This window comes from Anoplolepis gracilipes, chromosome 8 (assembly GCF_047496725.1).
Source record: "Anoplolepis gracilipes chromosome 8, ASM4749672v1, whole genome shotgun sequence".
Taxonomy (NCBI): Eukaryota; Metazoa; Arthropoda; class Insecta; order Hymenoptera; family Formicidae; genus Anoplolepis; species Anoplolepis gracilipes.
This window is the reverse complement of record NC_132977.1, coordinates 5,775,163-5,792,229: the sequence shown is the minus strand read 5'-3', so window position 1 is coordinate 5,792,229 and position 17,067 is coordinate 5,775,163. Positions and strand designations below refer to the sequence as shown.

The following is a 17,067-nucleotide window of genomic DNA, read 5'->3' as shown; positions in this document are numbered from 1 at the left end:
GTGTGTGTAACATAACAAAAAGAATTCCGTGCGCATTTACACAACTTTAGATCTCTAATAAGTCCCAATTAATTATTAGTAATAAAATAATAATTTCTTAAAGATAGACATTATATATATATACACCTACATTAGAATTACTTACATTTTTGAATTATAAAATTTTTGATTTTAAATTATAGAGTTAAAGGTGAGAGAAATGGGATAAACTAATATTTTAAACATACATATAATTTATAAGTATTTTGAGCAGTGAAAAATGTTATCATTATAATAAATCATCATAATATTTAGATTTTATTTTTGACGTTTCAACAATAGAAACATTTATAAACTTTAGTGCATTTGTTTACCTAATACGTGATACAAAAGAGATATTTCCTTTTTTCTCACCGTTACCTTTATATACTCGGCATACTAGAAGAAACTTCATGTGATAAGGTATACTTATGACGCTGATTGTAAGTATAATATATACATATGAAAGTGACATACATACATGTTTATACTATCCCTTTAGTCTAATTAAAAAAGAAAGAAACATGATCTTTGATAAACGTAATCATGAAAAAAATAACGTCATAAGTTCCGCTGTGCGAAAAATCGGAGCTTAAATCATTGATAAAACGGAACGTCCAAAGAGTGTCACATGCAAATTTATTATATGTATATCGACAAGAAGGTACGATATTTTTCCACCAACGCGATATCTTGTTAGCTCTGTAGTATTATTGTATAACTATTATAATTACACAAACGTAAATTACATATTACTTAGAATTAATCGATGTTATATATTAGCTATATTGGAAAACGACAATCGGTTTTCCTCAAGCTCAGTACTGATATATAGGAAGAATATATACGAATGATATTTAGAAACAATTATTTGATTGTAATTAGAAAAACACTTTTGTTTACAAAAAAGAAATACATTTGACATTAACAATAATATAATAATAGATATCCCATGCTGCAAAAATAAAACACATCAATTTATACACGATACAAATCTTTATTTATTATTATGTCATTTCTATTAATTTTGAAAATAATAATTTATGAAATTGTTACAGATTAGAAATACATAATGTCAAATAATAATTGAAACTTCCAACTGCGACAAAGATATATAACTGTTAAAGTAATATTTATTACTTAAAAATAACATAAGTGAATTTTCAATATACTTTTATTAAAATCCAAAAAGTGTGAATGTAAAAAATAATTGAACGGAAAGTCAACTACCTATGTGTAAGAGAAATATGACTAACGCATACGTTGATATCCTTTCTAAATATCATTCTTATCCAGCTATTGTATACCTTTTCACTGTAAATGAATAATTAATTAGAAATTAACACAAGACGATCTCGTATTACTTAAATGAGTGAGATTTCATACTTTATAAAAATCGCTCCTTAGGCTCTCTCCGTACTTTTATAAAAACAAAAATGTAAAATAGCGAAATGTAGAAGATAAACATCGAATACCTGCATCAGTATTATTAAATTTAAGGACACGAGCATTCGACGAGACTTAAGTGACTCATGAAAGGCTTCGTGAAAGAGTAGCGATATTTAATCCTTTAAGATAGAATAATTCAATAGTGGTATATACTATTTAAGTCTTATTTTCTAAGCAATTCCACCCTGTACAAATCTCATTCATCTTAATAATCCCATTACGAGCACTTGAATAATATTATTAATAGAAAGTTAATTTTTTTTCTTAAGAATCATTCTTATAAAATTTATATAGGATCATTCTTATAAAAACGTCCTACCGTTCATGAATTCGTTTTCTTCATTATCGTAAAACAGTATATTTTTCTGTGACGGTGTCTATTATTCTTGTATATGATTATTCATCATGTTTGTATAAGAGATAATATGGTAAATTTAGGATTTGTATCTATTTTCCCTAGAAACTTTAAGCATTACTTTCTTTAAGCTCATACTATCAAGGAGCTTTTGTAAGAATAGCGTTTGTACACATTTATACCTATATCATGTATTACACAGTATACATTACTAATAATAAGTAGTATGTAACAAGTATTTTCATCTTGGGATAAATATGCAATTGATATTGTGCAACGTGAATTATGTGCCAAAGCGTAAGATAAAGAAAATGCCATTGGCATGACCGTGCCGATGATTTGCGTCCAAGAGGATCCAATTAAGAGAATTTAAATCGATTTAATTTCAGCAGACTCCAATTTCACGATGCTTTAAAGGCAATTAATTTGTAACATTAAAAATTTAGCTTATTTTAATACTAAATGCAATCTTTCTTGATTTACATATTAGAAATTGATCGTGTAATTTCTTTTTCCCTAAGAAGGCTAAAAAATCAAAATTTTCCGAATTTGTTAAACATATAGTTTTTTTTTTAATGTGGAAATTTAATAATGTTCCATAAATATACATATATAATAAATAAAATTTATTGACAATTGGCTCCCTGAATCTTTTGGCAAAAACGGTCAGCTAATGTACAATACAAGTTAGTCACGTAAGTTTGCCTTAATATAAGGATTGTTCATTATGATAGTAAGATTGATAGAAGAAAGCGTTGACGTCCGATATATGTATAATAAAGTTCCGAAAAGGTTTTCCTTTAAACTTTCATGATTTTTAACGAAAATGTCTCAAATGATCCGAAACAAATATACTTGAAGAGACGTTTATCGTAAATAAAATTTAGCCGAGATAGTACTTAAAAATTGTAAATTTTTATTGTTTTCTTTATATTTACTCGTCATTTATATTCATCCTTCATTTCTTTTTATTTTAAATTGCTGATCGCTGCTCCTCATGCGGTTCATCATTTTATATATATATATATATATATTTTTTAAATTGCTAATCAGTATATGATATCTATGGTATTATATTACTGCAAGTATGTATAATTGTTTTAATTTTTTTCCAGTGATTTTCCTATGTGTGATCCTGCACATACAAATTTATATTTTTGTTATTGCCTGAGTTTAGGACAGGTGTTTATCAGCACGATAGATGTTGCCTCGTTTTTTGTCGCTAAACACTATTGACATGTCATCTGCTGTACATTACTTTGCATGCAATAATATTATTATTGTTATTATTTAGAACATTACAAGAGAAATTTTCATCAAATTTCATGAAAATTATTGCGGAATCTTTTGGAATTTTCTGCTGATATTTATTCTATATATATTTTCGTCATCATAAAAGTCATCCGCAAATAATAACAATAGTCTTTATAGTGTTATTATTATTATTTGTCACGATTGTATTATTAGAACAATAACCTGTAAAGAATAATGTCGCTCAAAGTATTGAATAAAGGAAATGAACGCAAGTCGCAAGAATAACATTTATTTCAAAGTATATTTTACAATTATATTCTTAGTCATATTACTATTCATTTATCTTATCAGTGATGTAACACTTCTAAAGCGAAATTAAACTATTGATAAATTGAATAAAAGTTACGCATAAAAGGATACGAATCCTTTCGTGATTTACTGTGTTATTCTAGCTACTTTTTTTGCTTTATATACATAAAAGCAATATTACTTATTCGTATAATGAGAAAATAACCCTCTTTTTAATTATTTTATATACTATTTCATTTTTTTATCATTCTACGAATCTAAGATGATAAGAATCACAATGCAGCGCAAATTATTGTTGTAAAGATTCAATAATATAAATTAAGAAATTAAATAAGTATAAATCATGGAATTTTTGCGCTTCTCATTAATGTTATAGAACTGACAAGAAAATCAGTACTCTGTAATAAATTGCGGAGAGTAAATTATAATAGATAATTATGAAATTAAATATTATACAAATACATATTGTATGTTTAATTAATCATTAAATGGTTTTCGTTATGTTGTTTTCTGAAATCACAAATTAATAACAAAAATTGCTTTAAAAAAATTTAAGAATTCTTAATAATAAAATTTTATTAAAAATGACTTTTTTAAATATTTATTTAAATATTTATTTATATAATAACTAAATATAAATTGTAGAGAGTTACGAATTACAGAAAAATAATTGCCTTTTTTCTCTTTTTGCGTTCTCTTCCTAACAAAAAGGAGTATAAAAAAGATATATTAATCATAATTGAGTGACATCTTAATGATAAATTGATGAGTTTTGAAATTGATTTGCTAAAACTTCGAGATGTATCATTCAGTCTCAATTAACAAAACGTTAAACATACATATGTTAAAATGTACACCCATATTTATTATTGTATTGCATTTTAAATAGCAGATATTTTTGTAATTATTTCTTTCAAACATCTTACATTGAGAATATGTATATATATATATATATATACACACACACACACACACACATGCACGCACGCACGCACGCACGCACATATACACATATAAGTACGCACGCATGTGTGCGTTCAAATTCAGACTGTGTTAAAATTTCATGTAATAATAATTATTATCTAACAATTTCGGTAATAATTTCAAAATTAAAAATAACGATTAAGATTAATATCAATATATAAGACTTCTATTAATGATGTATTTTTTTAGAAATGCAAATATGTAGATGTATGTATATATGTATATATTTGTATGTGTAAAATGCAAATATGTAGATGTATGTATATATGTATATATTTATATATGTGAAAATTCAGATAAGAAATGTATATTTTTTAGAAACTTAAAAGATAATTAGACATCTTGTTTTTCTTTAATGTTTACTTATATTACTAATGAAAAGTTGCTATATATATATATATATATATATATATATATATATATATATATATAACGAAAAGAATATTAATATTTAAAATAAGTTAAAATTATAATATTAGGTTCTGCATATATATTTATGAAAATTTAATTAATAAAATAAAATATTCTATAAAAGTTGTATTCTTTCACTGCATATTGAATTATTAGAAGTAACTTGTTTTTATCTTGCAATATACAAATGATGTCTAAAAACCCATATGTTTCAGCTGCATGTCTTTCAGCTACATTTCCATGTTCAGAGAAAATAATAATACTGACAATCGAGACATTCAAAGCTATTTATTAAATTACAAACCAGAAAGAGTTTTGAAAAATATTTCATTAATATATATTATCAATGGCAAGCAAGATAATAAGTGAAAAAACTAATTTATTTCGAGATATTTTGCAAGAAACAAATGATTTCTCGCTTCCAATAATTCAGTGACACCGATGAGGGCATTGGAATTTTAATTATGTGCTGTTATAATCATATGTAAAAGATATATCTCATAAAAACTAAAGTATATTAGTCGGTTTTTAAAAATTTTAATCGTTATAATTAAAGTATTTTAGGAAATATTGTTATATTGTTATAACTGTTGAAACTCGTATAGTAGTGCAAACATTAATTTAAAAGTATTTCTTCAAAATTAAATTGTTTCAATTTTGTTCAAAATTTAGCCTATAATTACTTTTCTAATCAGTATTTTTATATCATTTATATTTAACTAACTGTATGTATATTTTTACATATAAATATTTATTTCTTTATTTGTATTATAGTGTTGTAAACGATTCAAGTCAAGCGTTGGTACTGTATCTTTTTTTTAATATCACAGGAACACGATATACATAAATATTATTATATAAAATAATTTATAAACAGACAAAACTGAAATTTATGACGATTTTGATTCACACGCTTCTGATTAAACTGTGTGCATTAAAGTTTTATGTTTAAAATTGGCGTTTTTAATTCATTATTAATTGTTTTTTTTTCCAAACATTTGTGTACGCTAATGATTAATAATTAGTCGCTTCAACGACAGAAAAAAAAAACAGAAAATTATTCTGTCAAATGAGAGAAATAGTTTATATATACATATTAAAGTCAGTATTCATAGTTCGTGCTTATATTTAAAATCATTTTAGTCTAGTTTTAAATCATCGAAAGATTCCGTGCAGTAAATAAAATAGCCGAATGAAACCTTAAGACTTTACTTGAGACGATCTTAAATATAAGAACAAAATATGAATATCAGCTTAAGAGATATAATTAAAAAAGAGCAATGAATGTATCGCGGTCTTTACGTTATCATATATATATATATATATATATATATATATATATATATACATATATACATTATTTGACTAAATATTACAAAAATTAATGTGTAAAAGTTTTAACACACACACATACATATGTGTGTGTGTGTGTGTGTGTGAGTGTGTATGGAGTTATATAAGAAGCAATTGTCCAAATATAGTTTTGACTTTAATTCAGAAATACTATTTAAAGCAGATTAAAGGCTTTCTAGCAGGGAGAGAAAAAAAAGTGAAGAAATCGACAAGACTCCGAGTATTATAAATGAAAAAAAAAAAAAAAAAACGGGTTTATAAGAATCGAAAGATAGAAAGATTTGACAGATGCTAATAACCATAATACCAATATATTGTTTGTTTTTATCTAATTATTAAAGATGACTCGAAAAAAATTGAACTTATATAATTAGTTACAGTCAGTCTCATCAGAGTATCGTGCGATTCAAACACGCTGTCAGTTAAAACAGGACTTATTTTCGGTCGGAAAGAACGATTGTCAGTGTTCCCGTGCAAACATCACTTATAATAAAGAAAATCTTTAAACGGAACTGTCATATAGACAGACGAGTAACAAATTATTCGATTAGTTTCGTTTGTCCTTCGATTCGATTATCTCTTAAGAATCATTATCAAGCTTTAAGTTCGAGGCACGTAAGACGTACTGATATAATTACTGCGTGCCTCGTGCTTTGACGAACGTTCATGTAACTCGAAATCTTGCACCGAACTGCACTCGAAACCTGGACAGTATAAGCATATGTAACGGTTCGGATTTTGCGACACCTGCAACATCGTCGTGTGCAGAAGCATTATGTTAGTCGAGTTCGCCGATACCGTGTTGTTCGACGCCAATTGATAAGGCACGCTTTCTTTGGACAGTACGGTTGCATAATTGCGCACGTCATTACTGGCGTTTGTGTGTTGTGTTTGTTGTTGTTGTTTCTGTTGTAGTTGTTGTTGCTGCTGCTGCTGCGGATACGGTGGTGGTGGAGGCCTAGGTGTTTGAATAGTTTGTACAAACGGTCTAATCGCCACGGTGCCGATGCTCTGGTGGACAGGTTGAATCGTTGTGGTTACTGGATAACCGATTTGAGCCGGTAAGTTTTGATGGTAGATTGGTTTCTGTTGCATCATCTGCTGCGACGCGACAATGGGATTATTGAAGGTCTGGAGCCACGCGGAATTATATTGCTGTGCCTGTGTGTTCGCCACTTTGTTCGTTATCGTGTTATACGGGACCTTGTGCAATGGCTTTATACCGACACCGACCACTTGATATTGTCGGGAATTGTCGAGATTGACCGGTCGATTTGTCACGTTGCCAGATGAAGCTATGTTGCTAGATGAATTTACGCTGCCAGATGGATTCACACTGCGAAATGGATTTACACTGCCAGATGGAGGCATGTTGCCAAATGGAAACACGTAGCCGGTTGAAGAGACATTGCTGGATGGAGGCGCGTTGCCAGATGCAGACACATTACCGGATAAAGACGTGTTGTCGGATGGAAGCGCGTTGCTGGATGGAAATACATTGCCAGATAAAGCCACGTTACCGGATGGAGGCGCGTTGCCGGATGGAAGTACGTTGCCAGATGCAGGCACGTTGCCGGATGGAAATACGTTGCCCGTTATCGAATGAGGAGCATGATGTTGAATCTGCATCGAAGAATTAAACTCTGGTTTCTCTTGCCACATTTGCACATTATCGGACGTATGTGCTTCATTGGCATTTTGCATGTACTGAGTGGTGTGTACCATCTTGTGCTTCGTCAATTTATACAAACTATCGAATAACAGACCACATACATGGCACAGAAAACTCTGCGGTGCACCGTCGGTCAGTTCAGCCAAGGACTTTACACGTAGAAAAGACTTGGGTATAGAACTCATAGCGTTCTGCGGTAACGACATGTCCTTGGCTTCTTTTCTTGGAGATTTCGCTTTTGAAGACGTCGAATCACTATCTGCGCTATTCTTGCACGCATTGTCGGCTTGTCGTGTCGTCGTCGATAAATCTACAATATTCGTATGCTCGACAGTTATTTCATTATCTTCTGAAACATTTGCTTCAAGCTGTGTCACAAGCTCTTTTGTCGAACTAACTGCGGCATTTGAATTCAAAGTCTTGCTAACATTATCGGAAGATTTTGCAGAAGCAGCGGTTGAAGAAGAAGCATCGCTGGAACATTGTTTCTGCCCATCAGAGACAAACATGGTACGATTGAACCTTGTAGGGCCTTCTTGCGTATCGTTATGTTTAATGGAAGATGCGTCATTGGATTTCCTCGACCTAGTCTTTTTAACTTCGCTCGACATTGAACTCTCGCTCTCCGATACCACTATTATCAGTTCCTCGTCTTCCGAATCATCGAGATTTTCCGAATTATCGTTGCTACTCTTATCTTTCTCATTATTTCTATTTTTTGTCGCTTGTTTTGATTTCGATCGATTTTGATTTACATCGATCGAAGGGACTTGTGCGAGTGGCGTCTGGGCATTCGCGTCGTTCTCCTGCGATATTGTCATCGTCTCGACTCTTGTGGATTGTTTATTTTTAACCAAATTTTGTAGTACAGTAGCCCTCAACTGAATCTGGTTATCATCCGCAATAATCTCAGAAGATTTTTTTCCATCCAACGAACTCAAGATTATGCTAGATAGATCATTGTTTATAGCAGTCTGTTGCGAATTTGTCTCCACTTTCTTGTCGCGATAAATCACCTTGCATAAGATCGGCGTATGTTGTTTTTCGGAACTGTTCCTGTGCGTAATTGCATGTTCATGAAATAGATCAATAGTGTCGTAATGATTCGGGCAGAGAGAGCATATGTAATCTTCCTGTAGTATGTTGTGAGTCTGCCAATGCTCTTCGAAAAATTTAAGAGATTTCCACATGCTCAGACACACTTTGCAAATGAACACCTTTGTAATGGGGGTTACATCTACGCAGGTGTAATGCGAGTGCAGATTCTGTTTCTGTTTGTGCTCCAACGAATGCAGCTCGAAGTGCATCCTCTTGTAAAATGTCTTATCGCAAAATCCACATATCAGCCAAATCGGCATCTTTTCGGACGTGGCCGAGCTCGCGTTTCGGCCATCGGATCCATTATCGTTGGCAGCGACGGCAACCTTATCTCGACAGAGCGCTTCGTGCAACTGCAGATTCTCTTCCGAAGTGAAAGGCGCACTGCATTCTCGGCACTTGTATTCGGCTACCTGTATATAAACTTCCATTTGTTTTTCGTTGTTGTCCATAGCTGACTCAATGAGTTTTATACCGATGTAGGAGTTAGGAGGAAAAGTCAAACGACTGGCCAAAAACAATGGGTGCTTTATATGATTACTGAAATGGTTGTTGAACAGAGGTCCTTGCGCATAAAAGATTACTTTACATATGTTGCAGAGGAAAGTCACTTCTGAGTTATTGCGATTAAGTTGAGTATGCATCGTCAGATGTGTCTGCAAATCCGGGATAGAGTTCAACGCTTTTTGACAGGTGACACACAACAACTTGGGCATTCTGTTGTGTTGTCGTTTCCTGGCTAGATGACGAGCATTAGATGCATCAGTGGCTTGCTGATAATGTGTCTTAAAGCACTCATGGCGTCGAAACAGCACCTTGCAAGTTTGGCAAAATGCTACTATCTCAATCTGAATTTTGTTGTGATTCTTATCGACTGTCTTCGGCCTGTGACACTGGCAGATTGACATAGACGGTGCAATAACACACTCTTTTTCTCTCTCCACGTATCGAAGCCTATCTGGTTCATGTTCACCATCATTAACTGCAGGCATCGACTGTTCTTTTTCTGAATTTTGCTCTGTCTCTGCTTGTAATAAATTCGATGTTTTGTCTGTCTCCTTAGCTGCATCGCGCTGCAACACTTGCAAAGCGAGATTTGGATCCGTGTTCGATTCGTTTGCGTTTTTAGTAACTGCTTCTACTCCTATTAAAGTATCCGAAACTCGACTGTTTTTATTAGTATTTTGACGCATGGAACTACTATTATTTTTGTTTGATAGATATGCATTCTTGATAGTGTGATTCGCATGTTTAAACATATGATCGAATAGCTGTAAATAAGTATTAAAAAACCGTAAACAAACTTTGCATTGCTTTCCTTTATCCTTGTTTACACTAGGGAAGCTTTGATACTTAATTTTCATTCCGCTTCGCGATCTCAGATTCAACTCAAAGTTTGACTTTACAATCGGTTTGGTTTTAGTTTTCGTTTGCGGCGTCATTATATTCTTGCTCTGCATTTCTCTGTCACTTGGTAGCGATAAGGATGAGGATGAAATCTGTTCTTTATCAGTATTATTGAGAGTTCGATCAGATTTATGAAAGTTACTTTCTTTATTAATAGAATTTTGTTGCGACGTCGATAATTTTGAATATTTATTTTTGTTTTGACAAACTTCATCTATTATTTTCTCATTTTTTATGTGTTCTTTGTGTCTCGATGCATTGCCACGCAAAAGACTCGTAACTTTATTACAGAAACTTTGGTGTTTTACTAGTAGTCGGACATTCTCGAATGACATATTACACGTTGTAATACATGTAAATGTATTTTTGCTCGATGATTGATTATTAATGCGTTCTTCTGAGGTCATCTTCGACATCTTTACAGGTGTTTTATCATTGATTGACGATTGAAAATTGCTCGGTTTCTCAAATGATTTTAATGATATTTGTTCACAAACCTTGCTTGAATTCAAGGATGATGTCTTGTTACATTTTGGCGATTGCGCTGACTCCTGCTTCTTGGGCGAAACATGTTTTTCAGGTGATTTTACTGGTGTGTTATTTTTTGTGGTAGATGTGGAAGCCAAAGAACTCGAAACTGAACTCTTACATTCCGTGTTTGCCGATTTCTCTAGTGAGTTTCGCAAAATGGAAACTGTTTCTGTTGACGTTGACTGTGCAGAAGCAGATTGCTCGATACTTGGTATTTGCGGTTTCATTACGGATGTCTGTGTACAAAATGCATTTCGCCATATTTCTAGTAGCGTTCTCTGTGGTGAATTACTGTTTTGGTTTCTCATTTTTGGTGATAAATTTTTATGCTGACTTTGGTGGCTAGAGATGGCCGCAAACTTAAAAAAAGCATTCTTGTTATTACTACTTTCCTGCTCAGTTTGATCATCTGCAAACATTAAGAAATATTAAGTAAATATTAATTAGATTAATTTGATATAATTTTATAATTTAAAATAAAAATAATAAAAATATTTAAAATAAATTTTCTAATTACAAGAAATTGAAAATAAAAAACTTTAAAATAAATATTAATTAGATTAATTAGATAAATAACATATCAATGAAAACAATTTTTAAAATCAACAAGATTACAAACGAACAATATTAATACAACCAATATTATCGCTTAATACTATTGCATAAAACTATTGATTATTTTTCTGTTTCTCTGAAGTTTAGTTTTGAAAAAGTTTTTTATTTTCAATTTCTTGTAATTAGAAAATTTATTTTAAATATTTTTATTATTTTTATTTTAAATTATAAAATTATATCAAATTATATATTTCAAATTAGAAAATTATTTCAAAATTTTTAAGAAAATATTGCTTCAAAATTGGCTAAAAAATCTATTATTTAAAAGACAATAATAAGAAATAGTCTACAATAATTAATTTAATTTGAAATATCCAAAATATATATTTATGTAGTAGTTTAAAGAAAGAATTTCTCTTAATAGGGAATTATATGAGATTTCGAAAGACTGATATAATAATAAATTAGATTTTTTATATTCTAATCTTCTCAATAACATTACATAAAATATTGAGAAGTTTTATAAAAATAGATTTCAGATAATATTAGACGAGTCACTAAATTAATATTTTACAATTAAAGAAAAATAGATTGTATATATCAAAACAAAATTTAGAAGTTATACCTTTTGTTGAACTTTCATTTATATCCGATTGTTTGAATTTTTTGTTCACACAATGTCTGCCAGACAAATTGTATTCTGTCTTATCTTCTTTCGTGCGAGTAACGTTCACCTGTTGATCTGTTATGCTTTTTCTTTGTAAACTTGCAAGACCATACAATAACGAATTACAAAGCTTAGATGAAGTACAGCTTATTACAAAGTTTATATATCTCTTTGTTAGATAATCAATCTCGATTGCCGAATATTTACCATTTTTGGGAGAGTTAATTATAGATTCCAATTTTATTATTAAAACTCTAGGTTTTTTGAATAGTTTGTATTTCTTTTTTAACTTTATCATATCCAATGAATCATTTAACCTCGTTGGATGGTGTTTATTGACATAAGTATTAGACACTGTTGATAATTGCAACAAATCCTTATGGATATCTTGTGTTTCTGACAAATTGGATCCGTTTGACGAAATGACTTCGTTTCTTTGTCCTAATGTTACTTGCTTTTGTTTGTCCAATTGTTGTTCTACTGATTTAGATTCAATAATTTCTTCAAAAGCATTCTTTATTTTGCTTACTCGCCATTTAATGACATCCACGTCATCCATTTCTTCCAATCTTGTTAAATTAATATGCACCTCATGACTTATCTGTATATTTGATTGTGATTTTTCTTGATCTATATTTTTGTAAAACGAGTGAGATTTGTTTCGATTATCATATCCAATCATTTCTATACTACTAATTCTTTTTCTTTGAATTGCATCTTCGTCATCACTAGATTCATCTGACAATATTATTTGACAATGTTTTCTCTTTCTAGACTCAAACAATGTAGATGGAGACCTTTTTCTTTTAGACTTCCACTCATTATTTAGCGTTTCTATAGCAAGTTTTTTGGACAGGCGTCTCAACCTTTCATTAACTAGTATTTTCATTGATCTTTCTTTTCTTGACAAAGTGTATTTGGGCACATAAATCTTATCAGTACTTGAATTCTGCTTTGTAGTCTTATTATCTGATGATGATGATGAAGTTGCAATATCATAACATGGAACTGCACCAGTAGTATTGTTAGATGATGTTGCATTCCTCTTCTGATAAAAGTCATATGGTAAAATACGTGCACATATAAGTGTATTATCAGCACACAAATTTTCTTCATTCTGGATTTTATTTGTTGATAAAGTAAAATTTTTAACATTTTCTTGTGTATTTTGGCCATCTTGTACATCTTGCTGAGTAGCTACATATGACTTTTCTATATTTTGTGACGATTTATTCAAACAAACATATATATTATCATTTATCTTATTTTCTAATGATTCCATAACTTTAGTAGGAGATTTCTCTTTTTCTAGTTTTTGCTGAGTCACAAATTTTTTAGATTTTTTCTTTTTAGAACTCTTTTTATAACTTCCATATTTCCACATACTTCGTTTTCTTTTACTTTTATTTAAGTTTGTATTTGCTGTGTTATTCTTTTTCTTCCCATTTGGTAATCGTGTAATTTTTACTGAAATATCTTTGATGACACAATCTTTCTCTTTAATTGAATCTTGCACTAAATCATTTGTCTGCTTTGCTAAATTTAAACTTGTATTTATTTTTGACTTATTGCAACTCGGTGCATTAAATAATTCTTCGTCAGAGCTATCCATCTGTAACATATTTAACATAGTTTTAATATATAAACAAATTATAATTCTTTTAATTAACACATGTTATATAATCTATGTTGTATAATCATCGTTAATAAATAGATATAGAACATTACATTTATTGCTGCTCACATAAACTCAATATATATTGAACACACAAGAAAAAAATCTGAATAATTTTAAAAACATTTAATAAACAAGCTAAAAAATAATAAGATAGATTCATTATACATATAATTCTTATATGCTTAGAAGAATTTATCATATCTATTGTAGAAACAATAAAACATAAATAAAATGGAGTACATGCTTTTGTTCTTATTTATCAAAGCATAAATGCTTGAAGAAACGATATTAATAAAATAAAAGAAATAATAGAGTATTTTATTACAGCTTGCAGAGTTATTTGATTATGTATGTAGTGATTTGTTTTTACATCCTAAACAGATATTATTACAAAAATAAATTTTTAGTTCTTATTTCTTTTTCATCAAAACTTTGAGAAAAATTTTTTTCTATTTTTATAATTTTCTATATATTAATCTTGATTTTTATTTTTAATCTTAATTTTTCATTATTCAACTATAATATAATACAATATCCATTTTAATTAAATAATATATATACAGAAATAAATAAAATTATCTTTAAAAATGAAAAGTTATTTATACAGATATTCTCTATTTTGAAAAAATTGAAACTAAAACTAACCTAAAAACCATTAGTCATGATATTTTTATAATGACTAAGTTTTAAACACTCATATGCTTTTAGTGCTTATAAATATCATTTAATTAATTTTCTTTCTTCGGCTCTCATAATTTGGTCATACATATATATGTAATGCTCGCAAAACTTATTTCATCAAAATAGGGCAGCTACCTATGCCTTTTTAATCAAAGAAAAATATTATAAAAAATATTATATCAATAAAGATGTATATATAAATATATCATATGTAATAAAGATGTTATAAAATGTAATGTGTAGCAAAAGTTTATTGTTGTACTCTAAAAATATCAATTTATATCTTTTAGTATCAATGTTTTAATAAAACAAAATTTATCCTTTCGCTAAATATGCAGAATCTTTTTCTTATCTGATATTTTTATTTTATTATTTTTTGATATTATTATTAAATTGTGTTTATGTCAAAATAAATTACTTTAGTTATTTCAATGTTTGACTTTGGATGTTTATATGTTTTTATAGCACTTATATCGATATAACTAAAGTAATTTACTTTGCCATAAACACAATTTAATAATAATATAAAAATATTAAATTAAAAATATTTTTAAAAGGAAAAAACTTGAAAAATTCATTACTAAAAGAAAATTTGCTTGCAAAAGTACATCAAATACATATTACAATGTATGTTGTTAAAATAAGATTTGTCTTTTTTATAAAAAAATTACAATAAAACTTTCTCTATTCTTAAAATAAGATAATTAAATATTGAATGAAAAAGAGGTAAAAAAGAAAGTAAGTTGGTCATTATTAATCATCATTTTCATCAATTTACTTATTCATTTGTCTAAAATATTATAGTTTAGTATTCAATTAGCTGTGACACAATATCTTTCCCGAATATTTTTTATCTCTATAACACAAAAATGTCCTGTAATCTCATTGTAAACGGTTTGCTATGTTTTCTAATAAATTGCTTTGTATCACATACTTACATTGACAAAATAAATATAATCGATACAAATGTCACTTTTAAGAGCTAATGCTTCAATCTGGAGCTATGTTGAAATTCTTTCTGTACAGGTTAGGGTACAATGTGTTACATCAAAAATTCACGTTACTAAAACGCTTTATTTAACTATCCTTCAGTTGCGACATTTTTCCATTTGTAATCGTTTGTAAGAATTGATGAGAATATACCTGGTTTTATTTTATCTCACGTCACGATACGACGTTATTGACTTGACTCCGTAAATAGTTCGAATTTATTCGTTTCACGGTCGGCAACGAACTCTATAAAGCCACAAATGTGTTTATTGTTCCTGCCTTTCGTTTCTCATTCGTTGTTTATTCTCGCCCGATCACGTGATTTATGATTCATTCGTAATCGCTGTTGAAAATGCGCGGTTCTTTTTTGTCTTTTTTTTCAGAGAGAGTGAATACTAGATAAAATTTATAGACGAAACTTTTCATCAGGCAAAGCTAACAATAAGATCTGTAACAAGGGAAATACGAAGCCATAAATTGCACTAAATGCTAAATAGCAATGGTCCTGATGTTTTCCAGAAAACTCTATGAACGCTGCTTCAAAACACTTCTACAAACTGAAACTGATTGGATAAGGTAAGTAAAGTCCAATTTCCTTATCGTGATTGGAAGATAAATAAACAATACTTAATGGCCGGTATTCAATAAGGATTACGTAGTCAATCAGATAGCCGAATGTCATTTTAAGATCTTACTTAAGATGATCTAACTTATAACGATTTATGTATTGGTATGAATACATGGTTATACACATACATACATCTACACAAGCGAATTATTATGTTCAAAAATCCTATTCATAGAGTAAAATAGAGGAAATTCTATGAAAAAGGATTTCTTTGTCCTGATTGGTCAATTAAACCTTACTCCACAGATAGAATTTCTGAACGCACTCTATAATGGGTAGACCACGTGGTAACATGCGCAGGCGCAGATAGTATGTGCACTGCGCACAGCTACGTTTCGCATGAGGATATAATGCATAACTAGCTTGAACCGTCAGTTGTCAGCTATTGAAAGATATGCGCTAATTTTATTTTTCAAAAAATATTTTCTTTTAGCCTATCTAAAAAAAAAAAAAAAAAACCAAAATTAACGTTACCATGACCAATTCTACGATACGTTTTTCTCTTGAATATTTAAAACTGATATTTATTTTTAATATGAATATTATTTATCGTCTATCCTTATTTTTACATTTTTTGACAAGACTGATAAACAAGTGTGTATACATAATTCGCCTATTTTTATTAATTTTATAAAAAATTATAATTTATGAAAATTTTTTTACAAAAATATAATATAATGTAATTGTATTATGTAACACAAAATAATTAACATAAATTTTAAAATCTTTAATATATATATATATATACTCTGCTTTTTGAAAATAACAAATGCATGGTAAAAAATTAAAATTGGTTCTGAATATATTGTCACATTCCATCTAGACAGAAATTTGAACAGGAAATATTATATAGAGATAAAAGATTATTCTCAAATTAAAATGATCTGTAAATAAAAGGCGAGAGCTACAATCGAATAATCTGTATATACACAGAGATGTAAGAATATAATATAGATATGTAACATAAATTGATACAGCTTTGATTAAAATATTTTAAATAAAACTATGCACACATAATATATACATA

General features: G+C 29.3%; 1 protein-coding gene across 4 annotated transcripts; it reads right to left on the bottom strand.

Moving 5' to 3' along the window:
- Positions 1 to 5,048: 5,048 nt before the first annotated feature.
- LOC140668278 (uncharacterized) lies at positions 5,049 to 15,935 on the bottom strand. 4 transcript variants are annotated; one of them, XM_072897151.1, is made up of 4 exons: positions 15,361 to 15,934; positions 14,387 to 14,563; positions 12,022 to 13,675; positions 5,049 to 11,250 (listed from the first exon to the last, which is right to left on the bottom strand). In XM_072897151.1, the coding sequence occupies exons 3-4, from the start codon at positions 13,673 to 13,675 to the stop codon at positions 6,734 to 6,736; spliced, it is 6,171 nt and encodes a 2,056-aa protein (XP_072753252.1). In that variant the 5' UTR covers positions 14,387 to 14,563; positions 15,361 to 15,934; the 3' UTR covers positions 5,049 to 6,733. The 4 variants fall into 4 exon arrangements, with proteins under 4 accessions (XP_072753252.1, XP_072753254.1, XP_072753253.1 ...); XM_072897153.1 differs by having other exon boundaries at positions 15,566 to 15,934; XM_072897152.1 differs by lacking the exon at positions 14,387 to 14,563 and having other exon boundaries at positions 15,361 to 15,935.
- Positions 15,936 to 17,067: the final 1,132 nt, after the last annotated feature.